Raw genomic sequence first — 14,627 nt, forward strand, 5'->3', positions numbered from 1 at the left:
GTGAGGTTGTCCATTTTGGAAGGACAAATAAGAATGCGGAATACAGGGTTAACAGTAGGGTTCTTAGTCAGGTGGAGGAGCAGAGGGATCTTAGGGTCTATGTTCACAGATCTTTGAAAGTTGCCACTCAGGTGGATAGAGCTTGTAAGAGGCCTACGGTCTATGAGCGTTCATTAGCAGAGGGATTGAATTCAAGAGTCGTGAGGTGATGTTGCAGCGGTACAGGACCTTGGTAAGGCCACATTTGGAGTACTGTGTGCAGTTCTGGTCGCCTCATTTTAGGAAAGATGTGGAAGCTTTGGAGAGGGTGCAGAGGAGATTTACCAGGATGTTGCCTGGAATGGAGTATAGGTCATACGAGGATAGGTTGAGAGTGCTAGGTCTTTTCTCATTGGAATGGCGAAGGATGAGGGGTGACTTGATAGAGGTTTATGAGATGATCAGGGGAATAGATAGAGTAGACAGTCAGAGACTTTTTCCCCGGGTACAACAGGGTGTTACAAGGGGTCATAAATTTAAGGTGAAGGGTGGAAGCTATAGGGGGGATGTCAGGGGTAGGTTCTTTACCCAGAGAGTGGTGGGGACATGGAATGTGCTGCCTGTGGGAGTGGCAGAGTCAGAATCATTGGTGACCTTTAAGCGGCAATTGGCTAGGTACATGGATAGGTGCTTAAGCTAGGACAAATGTTCGGCACAACATTGTGGGCCGAAGGGCCTGTTCTGTGCTGTATTGTTCTATGTTTTAATGATGAAAAGATTGTTATGTGGTTAAAAGTTCCCAGGTTGATGAAGGAAAGGACCAAAGTGAACCCTCAGGAGTGGGAACCACTTGAGATTGGGTCCAGGAAACCTGCAAGGACTATTTAAGGTTTAGTATAACCCAGACCTGGAGAGATGGGTTTTGATTGTGTTTAAAATGTAACTTGCCTATTGAAATAGCGTTTAGTCAATCATGTTTTTAAACTGTTTAATACAAAGTCTTAAAATGTGAAATCAGTTTAGCTCCAAACTGGAAGTTCATTTTTAAAAAAAAGAAATTGGTCTCCTAACAACCGATACATAGCCCACCTTTTCCCTCCCTAACTCACAGAGATTATGTAGAGAACATCACGTAGTAATGGGGGGCTCAAAATCTATATTCTTTCAATGCTCAACTGTCACATTTTGGAAAGTTGGACCATTCCCTTTTAAAAGTATTTAAGTAAAAGCATTTAAAAGTAAGTGTTCAGCTTAATAATATTTGAAGGAAAACTGTATGCTGACAAGTGTGAAAAAGGCTCCAGGACAAAAATTAGTTAAATTAGATGCAAGAGATTAAACAGTGAACAGTTGGCAAGGTTGTCTGAGTAATTGAAAAGGCACCTCACACTCATTGTATTGGGAGAGCCTTTTGCCTCATGTCTATGAAGATAGAGGTAAAACAGACAGTGAAGCCTTTGTGAGAGAAAAGCTATAAATTCAGTAAGTGCAGAAATGATAGGATATTACAAGGAGTACAGATCCTGTTCAGAATAAAATAACAGATACAGAGGAACCTCGAGTATCCGAAGGACACGGTGGGGAGGATTTTGTTCGATTAATCAAATTCCGGATAATCGAATGTCAGATGGCATAGTTTAGCCAAGCATTGGGACCTTGCGATCTTGCCGGATAATCCGATAATCGGATAATCAAGTGCTGGATAATTGAGGTTTCGCTGTATATTCAGTTTAACTTAAATAAGATAAGCCACTGATATAGGAAAGCAAGGTTAGTCACTATTTTATGGTACAGTGCAGAGATCAGATGCACCGATTGAAATAAGTCAATAACATCTTCTGCATGTTCACCTCACGGGAAATAAAATAGTGTAATAATTTGAACTTAGTTTTTATAATTTTGCTGAATGCTATTTGTGTTGAGCAACTCTTCCACTTAATGCACAGTGCACATCTATCATTCTCCTACTGCTGACTAAAGGAGGAAGAAATCCATTAAGGAGCAAAACATAGTTGAAAAGAAATGTGAACTTTTTTCAAATCTAGCTCCAAGAAGTTGAATATATATTTAAACATTGACCAATAATTGCAAAATCCTCTGTTCAAAGATACAGAATTGACAGGCCAGTTGTTCCATCAAATTTGTCTCAGGGTATAGCAGTGGAGCCTCCACCACAAACCCCTCCACCCTTAAACCCAGTCTAACCTAAATCTGATATGGAGTAAGCTGTGTCTTTTGTTTGTTCTCAATTTCATGAACTGAAATAATCTATCCATAGGCATACTATAAGGCCCCTTAACTATTTTGTAGACCTCAACCTGGTCTGAGCAACTAGACATTACCGTTTGTAATTCAATTGGATCCATAAAATGGTTACTTCTGTTTGTGATGTAATATCACACTGGAATTCAGCTGTCCAATTCTCAATACTCTGTCAATAACTGAGAGGAATTCCTGCATAATAGTTAGATGATTTGCCTATTCCTGCTGGTGTCGCTCTGGCAATGCTACCAGACAGTACAATGCACATATTATGGATTTGAGTATGAGAAAATTTCTAATTCCAAAATACAGATTTTGGATAACTGAACCAGTCATGGCAATGACGTTTAACCAAAAGTTAACTGAACTTGAAATTAGGTTGGATGTAGTTGAAACATATCAGTTTGTGATTCTCTTGCAGTTCTGTGCCTCAATAACCAAATGAATATTAATGAATAACTTGATAAATCTGTGCTGTGAGGATAGTAGGTGGCTCAGTATTAAAAATACAAATGTGAATACTTCCATTTTCAAGAATTGCTCAATGTAAATAATTATTACCACAGTTAATAAAATGTGAAAATGTCCATGGTTTTATTTATATTTTCATAAATATATTTATAACCAGCTGCTTTATCTCACTAATACATTATAATGCACTGGTAAAAAATTTAAATGAAACAAAATTGTTGAAAAAAGGAATTAGTTGATCATAAATCATGTATTTCCACTGTGTTCTTAAGTTGCTGCAGCAACACTTCTGTAGATTATATCATTTCAGAGTGAACTATACAGTGGTATTAGATCACTGGGGCTGAATTCTGTCACCTACCTTAAAGGTCCTTTGTAGAAGTTACAAGTGGGAACTGACCCTTCATTGGTTAGCTGTAGGACACTCAGCAGCATAATGCCAATGGTGGCAAGTTAACTGGTTGCTGCCAGGATCACAGTTCTGTTAATGATGAGCACTTGCCTCCGTGAGTGCCAGCACAACCAAACAGCCAGCAACTCAGCAGCACCTTCACTAGCAGTGGACATTGCTGAGGCTGCAGCTTTAGCAGGAGGATCCCTCACTGGTGGGTATATTTGCTGACTATTGCATTGTGGGTCAGCAGGGCAAAGCAGCCAGGCCTCAACCAAAAGGTTTGCTGAGGGTACCAATAGTGCAGTTGCCACAAGGGTGCGCTATTGTCACTGGGAGGGTCGCTCCATGAGTCATAGCATGCACATAAAGAAACCCCACCACCACCGGCCCTATGAACATGCTGCAAAATTGCCAGATTGACTTTCTCCTTCCATGGAGGCAGCCTCTGCAATTTCTTGCCAATATGCCAACCATTGTCAGCATAGCATAGCAGTGAGAATTAATCAGGCTTTCCTCCCAATGTCTCTCCTCTCAATGTTGCCTGCCTTCCAACCTCCCAGCCCATCAATGAGCCAGGAAGATTTAACCCATGCTTTGAAATGGATCCCTTGAAGAACCAGTTTAGAGTAATAGAGTCATAGAGACGTAAAGCACGGTAAACTCATCCATGCCAAGCAGATATCCTAAATTAACCTTGACCCTTTTGACAGCATTTGGCCCATATCCCTCTAAATCTTTCCTATTCATATACCCATTCAATGTTCTAATTGTAAACTGAACAGCACAGGCAGTCAGCTGTGAAAGTTCACTGCTTGGTCAGTCAGCTGTGCACTGCTCCTTTCTTTCACCTCCCAGCTCTCCCTCTTATTTTAAAGCAATGTTGTTTTGTTCTAGATCATCAGAAGTTCAAAATTTTAACACTGAGATATAAAGTAGAAACATCTTATTTTACAGTTACATATCTTCAGTACAATAGACTGCATGGGGTAGATGTTCAGTCTTTAAGGCTGGCCTCCTATATGGGACCCTCGCCATGACAATGGCCACCCTTATGACAACAGTTAACACTGGTGCCCTCAACAAACCTCTTAATTTCAGGGGCCTGGTTGCCTTGCCCTGCTGTCCACAACACAATTCGACTGTGAGTGAGTGTGTCATGTTACTGAGGGGCACTCGCCTTGGAGCTGCAGCCCCAGCAATGTCCACTACTCATGGAAGCACTGCTGAGCTGCTTCTTGTTTGTTTCTGCTTGCAGCTCTTGGAGATAGGTAGTCATCCTTAACAGGCTGGGACCCTGGCTTCAGCCTGTTAGAACATGGAACATTACAGCGCAGCGCAGGCCCTGCAGCCATTGATGTTGCACCGACCTGTGGAACCAATCCAAAGCCCATCTATCCGACACTATTCCATTTTCATCCATATGTTTATCCAATGACCATTTAAATACTCTTGAAGTTGACGAGTCTATTACTGTTGTAGGCAGGACGTTCCATGCCCCTACAACTCCCTGAGAAAAGAAACTACCTCTCAGATCTATCCGATATCCATCACCCCTCAATTTAAAGCTATGTCCCCTCATGCTATCCATCACCATCTGAGGAAAAAGGCTTTCACTGTCCATCTTATCTAACCCTCTGATTATCTTATATATGATAACTGGCATAATTTGTGTGAAATAGATAGAAGAATCATTGCCGATAGCGGAATTGGATGGAATTTCCACCCAGTGAATTGAAGAGAAGGAAAACACAGCGATTCTGCAAGCACGTACAATTCTTTCCATAAGACTATCAGTTCGCCATTCCGTACTGTTGAGGCTAACATCCAGGCAGAGAAAGAAGCCTATGGAATTCCAGCCCAATTAATCCAACATGCAGCAAGAAAAATATATTGAATTAAGTTAACTTTCCGGATGAATTTGGTGAAGTGGAAAGGGATGGGAGGCTCCACACTGGATTGTGCCGTGTAGGTGTGGCCCTCCCTAATGGCATTGTGGGTCAATCCACGGCACATGGACTGCAGAAGTTCAGATGTCAGCTCACCACCACCTTCACCAGGACATCCAGGGCAATAAATTCTGGTTAGCCAGTGATGCCCATATCCCACAAAATGAATAAATAACAAAAAAAAATTCATGGAGCTGAATTCTGATCCAAAACAAACACAATTTGTTCTTCCTCTGTTCGCCTGTTAACAAGTTTGTAACTTGGAATAAATGCGTCAACTATCTGTAGCAGATAGAAATCTTATCTTTGTCCTCAAGTAGCAAAGATGAAGATGAATGGTGTAGTATTCCTAAAACGGAGACTTCAGTTACAAAAGTACACCAACTGAGCTTGGCTGAGGATTTGAGAAAAGACTTTGCATACTGTGTTTCTTTCATAAGCGACAGATTCTTGATGCCTAGCAGGTGCAGAATTGATTATATTCGTTATATATACAGACCAAAAGAATTGCATTCAAGGCTTCAATCTAGAATCATGAAACCACTCCTGTGCAATCCAGCAGTATCCCTATAGGGATGGTAACATTGGTCTTAAGGTGGACTAGGATATCATGTCAGCTGGGACAGTTGAAAATAAGTGGACTTGTGCAAGTTTGCATTTGTACAGTTGTTAAACTTATAGTGACTTTTCCAGATCACTGTAAAACTTCACTGTCAAATTATTTAGAGCCCACCAACAGGCAAGTAGTCAACTGAGTTGCCAAAGCAGCAAGTTTATTTATCATTGGCGTGCAGCTATCCATTAACCTACAATAGAATCATGACATGAATTGGTCTCTTCAGGAGGCATTGTGCAAACCCATTTACTGCACAACACTTTCAATAAAATTGGACTGCCTTTTATATTAAGTGAGCTACATTCTGTTTTCTTTCATGGGTTAAAAACCATAGAAACATATTATGAAACTAAACTGGGCTGAACAGGATAATTAAATCAACCTGTTTTTTTGATGATCGCATAAACTATGTTTCAGTAAATTGAACCTTCCCAAGTAACTCTGATAATTTCACAAAAGGGTTGAAGATTTATGTGAGTACATGTGAAGTGTTTTTTTTGTGTTTGGCAATAATAGTGAGACCAATAATGGTGTTGTGGTATTATTGTAAAATAAAATACAAGATGCATAGAATGATATAATAACCACTCCCGCACATCCTTTGATAAAATATCTTTAAAACTTTAGTCTTTACTAGCCAATATTTTTAACACCAGGATTACTGATTTGAACTGAGGGCTTTTGTGAAGGTAGAGGATTTCACTTCATTCTCAAGGACTGCTAGTTCATATGTATGTGCCTAATTACTCAGGTTAAAATGTAAAGTTTTTCCCATTAATTATTTAAAAGTGAAATAATCAATCCAAACCAGAAAGCAGTTTTAAGCATTTTCTTGATTTTAACATTAATTACAAAGTATTGACAAGGAACAGTTTCACAAGCAGTTGAGAGTAGTTGTTAGATAATCATCGGTTTAAATCAAATGATGCAGTTTGGCATAGCAGGCAAAGAATCCGTAGATTTCTCACAGATTTGAATTTCGAGGAGTATTTTCACAAATTGGAGTTTGCTTCCAAAAATCATAATTATACTTCGCTATGCAAGCTTTAAATTGTATAGAGGAGTCAGCATTTTGCATAGTTAATGATGCTTTGTATGGTAGTTTTTCATTACGGCTGCATACCGGTGCCATAAGTTTCAGAATCTGCTTACACTGCAGTTGGTTGTCATTCTGTTCTCACCTCATGTATCTTCATGCTGCTGAAGATGATGAGCTTGTATTGCTGTCCTTTGTCCCAAAGAGGGCGGGGCATCAGTCTCACTTGCTGCAGTGCTTACTAAGAAATTCACTCAGCTCTGGACTATATTCCCAATAAAACCATGGAAGTACCTCATAATCTTCACAGCATTTAGTCACAAAACAGCATTCCCACTAGTTGCAATAATGTTGCAATTTCTTTCATGAAAACTATGTTATAAAGCAGTGTGCTATCTTTTTGTTAACAAACTGTATTTCTCTCATTTTTTAGTTAAGAGAGTTGGTGATTATGTGCATCAACGCTGAACCGGATCTTCGACCTGACATTAGTTACATGCATCAGATAGCCAAGCAGATGCATGGATGGACATCAAGCACCTGAACATGATAAGCTAGATGAAAATTTACAAAAGAACAATTATCTCACAATCCTGCTTGAATATTGTTAAACAAACACAAATGAAATGCCACAATGAAGATTTCAAGAAAGCAGAATCATTAACGGAATATGATTGAGCCATTTGGAGTTGAACAGCACTGTAAGGACTGATACTGTTAGATTAGCTCCCAACAATTGTAGGATGGTTAAGCTCTGCCATTTGGTCCAGTGAAAAAATATAAGGTTTCATGGTTCCATGTTACTCTAGAAAAATATATTTATGGATGTACTTTCTAATTTCATCCACTTATCTCTGTTTATAAGTTACGATAAAGTAAAGAAGGTAAAAACATGAGATTGTGCTGAGACCAAACAAAATTCAGGACACACTCCAGGTTTGGATATATTGCTGCCAGGGTGTGGCATGATAAAAATGACAAACAAAATATGCTTAACTGGACAGAAAAATAAATGATCGATAAATAATAATAAAAATTGGTAGTTTTACTAACATGTTAATTTAGAAAAAAACAAGTGTACTTTCTCTTTTCATTTATTTAGCATACTTTCATCATGCCTTTGCACAAGACATAATGTCTTTGTAGGCAAGTACTCAAGTAGCAGTATTGTAATAGAATCTAATTCATTTCTGTCTTATCAGAACTTGACACTATGTACTTAGATTTTACCTAAATTACAGTGACAGATGATATTTTAGCATTGATTGACAAATTAACTTGTCCTATGGAATTTTCTATGCCACCAGCTTTTAGGTCTTTAGCTGGAGACTTTACTAACATTACCTATTGAAAAGACCTTAAGATCTGGGAGCCCCATTGAATCTGCCCCACCATTTGATCATGGCTGATAGGTTTAGAATTTAGTTAAGTGAGTTGTTGATCATGTACACTAGAATTAGAACTTTGTGTGCTTTTATTGTGACTAATAAAGCACCATCTGGAAAACGTGCTGCTGTCAGCCAAACCTTACTTTTTACTCATGAACTTCTATCTAATGAGCTATATCTAGATTTTAAAGACATCATTAGGTGTTGTCCGCCTTTCCAATAATATTTACAGAACAAGTCCAGCTAATTTTGTGTGGATAAATTCTAGAGCATTTTTACTTAGTGATATGATGTTGGTTTCACCGAGTAAGTCTGTTGGCACAGATATGCTACTCTGCTTTTCAGGCTGAGAGCTGTGTCCATTCTTTTCTTCCACTTTGCCATGTTTAAACGAGTTCACTTCTAACACTATGTGCTGTAGACTATTCTGCAATTCTTTTTGTAATACTTTTATATTCGTTGAAATAAAAGTAATGTCACTTTTAATTATGCAGCTTTTGGTTGATCAATCCTCAGGCAGGAAATGATGCAGCACTGCTTCTTGAGCATCATTCAAAAGATGAAATAACATTTACATTATGTCCAGAAAGCCATAGCAAACTGGGCTAAGTGAGTACATGAAACTCATAATGGCCTAGATTGATATCATTGCAACAACAGCAACATTTTCAACATTCAGTGTCATTACACCTGTGAAACTGACAGCAGCAGCTGGTAAATGCAGAAATCTAAAGTTTGCTGTCACTGATTCCATAGCATGAGCTGTTGGAAGACCCCATGGGTCTTTAGAAATCACTGAACTGATGAAACTCCCCTTTTAGCTGTAAAACATTGTTAAAAAATCCCTGAAAAAATCTGAGTTTGTAATGAGTAGACATTTGCCTTGAATGGGGTACAAAGTCACAACTGTTGAAGAACCTTTTTGGCCTTGGAAAGCGAACTTTACATTTGTGTAGCATCAAGGTTTCCCTTTATGATAAAAACAATCCTGTGCTTGAAAATACTTTTCTCAAATCAATTGTTCATATTTGTTCAACTTTAACATGTTTATGTATTTGCATTCACTTTTCAGTTTGCTATCTATGAGAACTCTTGAATGTGATTGGCAACTTACCCAGCTTGGTGACATCTCTGCTGTTGGAAGATTGGCAATCTCCTTAACCTGGGGCCAGATTCAAATTAAAGTCAATAAAGGTGAAATTCATGCCAGAGATTATTAGAAACTGGATTGTTGTCATCAAATTAGTATGCTTTCCTTTATTGGTCAGAGTATTGAGTACAGGAGTTGGGAGGTCATGTTGCGGCTGTTCAGGACATTGGTTAGGCCACTGTTGGAATATTGCATGCAATTCTGGTCTCCTTCCTATCGGAAAGATGTTGTGAAACTTGAAAGGGTTCAGAAAAGATTTACAAGGATGTTGCCAGGGTTGGAGGATCTGAGCTACAGGGAGAGGCTGGACAGGCTGGGGCTGTTTTCCCTGGAGCGTCGGAGGCTGAGGGGTGACCGTATAGAGGTTTACAAAATTATGAGGGACATGGATAAGATAAATAGACAAAGTCTTTTCCCTGGGATCGAGGAGTCCAGAACTAGAGGGCATGGGTTTATGGTGAGAGGAGAAAGATATAAAAGAGACCTAAGGGGCAGCTTTTTCACGCAGAGGGTGGTACATGTATGGAATGAGCTGCCAAAGGATGTGGTGGAGGCTGGTACAATTGCAATATTTAAGAGGCATTTGAATGGGTATATGAATAGGAAGGGTTTGGAGGGATATGGGCCGGGTGCTGGCAGGTGGGACTAGATTGGGTTGGGATATCTGGTCGGCATGGACAGGTTGGACCGAAGGGTCTGTTTCCATGTTGCACACCTCTATGACTCTAAATCCGCAGTGAGAGCTATCAATTTGCAACTGACCCCAACTCCAGGTCAAAAACTGCCGACTCAAGATAGCCAGCGTCGATTGGGAGTGGGACAATTGTTTGCAACAATTTGGGCAATTAATCTGCTGTGACCATCCTTGGAAAATGCGAACGTTTCCTATGCCATTTTTGAAGTTAAGAAAGGATATTTTTAAACATCACTCGTATGACTCAGAGAAGTAACACTCAGACGTGTTCACTCAGTACTTCCTGCCACTAGTCCTGCAAGATGACAGTAGGGAAGTGTATTCTGGATCAGTGGTGCTGGAAGAGCACAGCAGTTCAGGCAGCATCCAATGAGCAGCGAAATCGACGTTTCGGGCAAAAGCCCTTCATCAGAAATCAGTAGGGAAGTGTAGACCGTTGTTAGTGATTACTGCTTGACAATACGCAGGTAAAGCAGGACTTCTCAGTCAGCATTCTTGCTGATTGAAATGAAAGTTGTATCTTCGACCAGTGTAGCCAGAATCAGCACCTTCATACAGTTCCTATGTTTAAGCTGTTCATTATTTATGTAAACACTGAAATTATGCTTTGGACCTGAACACTGCATTAATTAAAAGTATGAAGGTTTATACATGAACACTGTACACATTGTAAAGCAATGCTATTAACATGTTCAAAACAGCTGCTTAAAGCAAAAAGCAAAATTGAGCATCTAGTCATTTTTATTGTGGATTCAAAACTGCATATTTTTAAAAATAAGCGCTTGCAAAATTTAGTACATGTCAACTGTCAAATCAAAATGATTTGCAGCATACTAACAGAATAAAGTATCTTTATTTGGGAGCTTATTTCTTTTGAAATAAAAGTATCTAATTGAAATTAAAACAATAAAAATACCTTCAGAGCTTAGCTCTTTCTAATTGAAACTCTACCATTCTATTGTTTTCATTATGCAAGTTGATTTTAAAGTTATTTGCATTATTTCAGGTAGTTCTATTGAAAGTATTCAGTTTAAAAAAAAAGCCATTTTCCCCCATAAAGCACTCAACCTATTTCATTCAGGGAGCAAATATTACCTCAGTCCAGCATTTATTAGAGTAAAGAATGTGGTGCTGGAAAAGCACAACAGGTCAGGCAGCATCTAAGGAGCAAAAGGATTGACATTTCGGACAAAAACCCTTCATCAGGAATGAGGCTGGGAGTCTCAGGGGTGGAGAAATAAATGGGAGGGGAGCGGGGGTTTGGGCCTGGGGGAAGGTAGTTGAGAGCACGATAGGTGGAGCAGAGTTAAGATAAAGGAGTTGGTAATGGCAATGAACAATTTTAAAAATGTAACAAATACCCAAATTACACCATGTCTCACGTTCTAACTTGGCATGGCTAAAGTGATAAAGATGTTGTAAAACTGGAAGAATGTCTACATTACAGGTTGGAGACTGGGAATTCTGCAGCAAGTGGCTCACCTCTCTGCCACTGGTCAGAGTGTGAAGGAACATGCTGCATTCACCTAGATCAGTTCAGCTGAACAACACTTGATCAGCTTGACACTACCCAGAGCAAAGCAGTCCTGTTAATCAACACCATCTAACTGCTTTAACATTTACTCACCATTGCTGCAGTATGTACGAAACATAGCAGGTATGCACAACTTTTTGCTTCTAAGACGAGCTTTACAAATACAAAAAAACCCTCCCCCACTACACATTTTTTCAGTCTAGAAGTTGAATAATTAAGCATATTATATTTATTATCATTTTAGTAAATGTGAAGCTCGCTGGTGTTTGAGCAACAGTTCTGTCTGGACTTCAAAGAGTACAAATGCATCATGGTCCTGATGGCCCCTGAAGGGCTCCATTTAGATAGCGTCTGTGGTGGCTCTCTGACGAGCAATTCAGTCAGTCCCATTCCGATGTTCTCTCCTTGCATGTCACTCTGTCAAAGACTTGAATTAATCACAGCTATAATGATGGATGGCATGTGAGAGAAATAAATGGTGCTTTGAGTGATCTTTACCGAGCTAAGTTCATCAAAAATCTTATATGTAAGAAAGCAGCCTCCTTCCTGCTCCCCACCCTTTCACAAAAAGCCAGCTCTGTCAACTCCAACGGATGTGGGTACCCACGTAAGGCCGAAATATCCACCAGAAAAACACACAATTATACATTGTGAATTTAAAGCATCAAATGTCAGGGAAAAGGAAAACCATGAGAATGCCCTCAGCTATTTATTAAGCAAGAATAACAACATGTAAACAGAGGAACACACTGGATCTCCGTTATTACTGGCATATAGCCATTTCTTTCTCTTTCTGCAAGTCTCTTTCTCCTCATTGCTTTCCTTAGGCTTTACTGTGATTTGGAATCTTACAGAACAGGAAGCTTTCTGGGTTCCCTCCCTGGCTTACTCTGAGTTACATGGCAGTAGAAGAGCTAAAATTGGCCATTTTCTCTTACTTCAAAACCAAACCCCAGCAAGGGTTAGGGTCCAGACACTCTCAAGTCCTTTTCATTTACTTCTCTTCCTTCACTTAGCCTCTGCACTCTTCATTCCCTACACATATCGTCAACCAGCTCAACTACCAGATTAATGAGGAAGAGAAAGAGTTTCCTTTCAACTGACACCTGTGGCTCCAGATGAAGTGGGAAGGGTTTAAAAGAAATTTTATACAATAATGGATTAACTCAATAATTCTCCTCCCTCAGTTCAGGTTTTAGGTTTTATTTTGTTCTTTTGCTAATAGCTGACCGAGCTCTCAATGAACCTAGAAACAATCATAACACTTACTGAGATAAATCCTTAGAAGCTAATTATGTACAGAGACTCACATCCACTTTAATTGCAAACATTGTTCAACAGTGAGAACTTGTGCACAGCAGTCTACTCGAGAATATTCCAATCCACGATGATAAACTTGGACTATTGAACTTTAACTTCTTTCATCTAATCATTATACCGAGACTTTCATGGACTAGAACAGTTTTTCGAAGGAACAAACTAAAATGGCTGCTGTGGTCACCTGACCATAAATTGAGGCACACTTTATGAGACTCCTGTGGAATAAATAAATCTATCTGCAATGCAATAGATTTTTATCTAGCTAGCAAAATTGGCAAATGAATTGGTGCCAATAAATTTGCATCTTTTGCTTTAATTCACATTTGTATTGTTTAATCTCACATGTTGGAAGATGAAAGGTTTGCCTGCCTGTTAGCCAGCCTGAAAAGAAAATGGAACTAGACTCAGGAAGACACATTGAAGTATATTTCAATAGCTGACATTGAGCAGCAGCAGAGAAAAGGAAATTAATTCATAAGTAAGAACTGGAAGGGACTCTGTCTGTTTTTCTCCTTATGTTAGAAATAATGTATCTGGTGAGAAACAACCATTCAGTGAGACTCCAAAGATATCCTATAATTTCATCACTCTTAAGGATACCAGTGAACAATTAGACAACTGCCGTCTCAGGCTTTTACATCTCAGTAACTCTGAAGGTTAACTCACTGCAGGGCGACCCGCATATCCACGAGTCCAGTTTCTGCGGTTTTCAGTTCCTGCGGCCCGAACATATTATAGGGAACTAGAACCAGGGGCAGGAGGCTGCCAGGAAGGTATGTTTCTCATTTAAATGAGTGGGTTTGCACCTATCATCAGTTTTGGACTTCCATGGTAGGTCTTGGAACCCCTCATGGGTACAGGGTTGGGGTGGGGGGCTACTGTACATACGCTTTACCAAGTGTTGTATTTACAATGTTGTATTCAAAGAAACATGTCTCGACTATTTTGATGGATTAAATGGCCTCCCCCTGTTTTGTATGGTGCTGTTCAAAGTTATGGATAGACAAAACACATTGAAAGAAGGAACTTGCCTTTAGATAGCAGTTTACACACCCTGAAACCTGCTTCACTAAGTGGTAAGTTATCTGGTGTCTCCCTATTCAATTATTCCAAAACATCAACTAATACTATGGCTCAACTGGTAGTAGGAGAAAGAGAGGTCTGCAGATGCTGGAGATCAGAGTTGAGAGTGTGTTGCTGGAAAAGCACAGCGGTCAGGCTGATGAAGGGCTCTGGCCTGAAATGTCGATTCTCCTGCTCCTCAGATGCTTTTCCAGCAACAAACTCTCCACAATTGCTAGTACTTTGCCTTCATGTCAGAAGGTTGTGCACCTATATCCCTTATTAAGACATGAGCACAAAAAATAATGTTCCAGTGTGATTCTGTAGATGTGCTGACGTGCTGATGGAGGTGTTGTCTTTTGGATGAGACATTAAACCAAGGTTTCACCTGCCATCTCAGGTCAATGTGATCCAGGTACTGTTGAAAAAGAAGGGAGATAGAGGAGTTAGTCCGACTGTGCTGGTCATCATTTTCCCTTAATAGTTACGATTAAAATAGATTTTATTGTGCATTTATCACATTGTTGTTTGTAGGAGATTTCTGACTGCCATATTTTCTATGTACAAGGGGGATGACACTTCAGAAGTACTGAGTCAAAGTCCCTGGGGTGTTGCACCAGACATCAAGCTGCACTAGTCCCAGAGACATTACCAAGTGAAAATTTAATTAACTATCAAACTGACCAATTTTGCCAAACTGTCTAATTTAGGTTACAGTTTTACCATTAAGAAGAAAACCCAGGGTTTATTGCAATCAAACAGGTTTAACCAATGG

At 39.5% G+C, this 14,627-nt stretch overlaps 1 protein-coding gene across 3 annotated transcripts in view; it reads left to right on the forward strand.

Annotated features, from left to right (window-relative positions):
• The window catches only part of LOC132825847 (serine/threonine-protein kinase Nek6-like), a 277,685-nt gene extending 269,107 nt beyond the window's left edge, over window positions 1-8,578 (forward strand). For all 3 annotated transcript variants that reach the window (XM_060841397.1, XM_060841399.1, XM_060841400.1), the window contains exon 10: window positions 7,138-8,578. In XM_060841397.1, the coding sequence (XP_060697380.1) occupies window positions 7,138-7,248 (111 nt within the window). In that variant the 3' untranslated portion in view covers window positions 7,249-8,578. The remainder of the gene's footprint in view (window positions 1-7,137) is intronic.
• Window positions 8,579-14,627: the final 6,049 nt, after the last annotated feature.

The sequence above is a fragment of the Hemiscyllium ocellatum genome, chromosome 21 (genome assembly GCF_020745735.1).
Source record: "Hemiscyllium ocellatum isolate sHemOce1 chromosome 21, sHemOce1.pat.X.cur, whole genome shotgun sequence".
NCBI lineage: Eukaryota > Metazoa > Chordata > Chondrichthyes > Orectolobiformes > Hemiscylliidae > Hemiscyllium > Hemiscyllium ocellatum.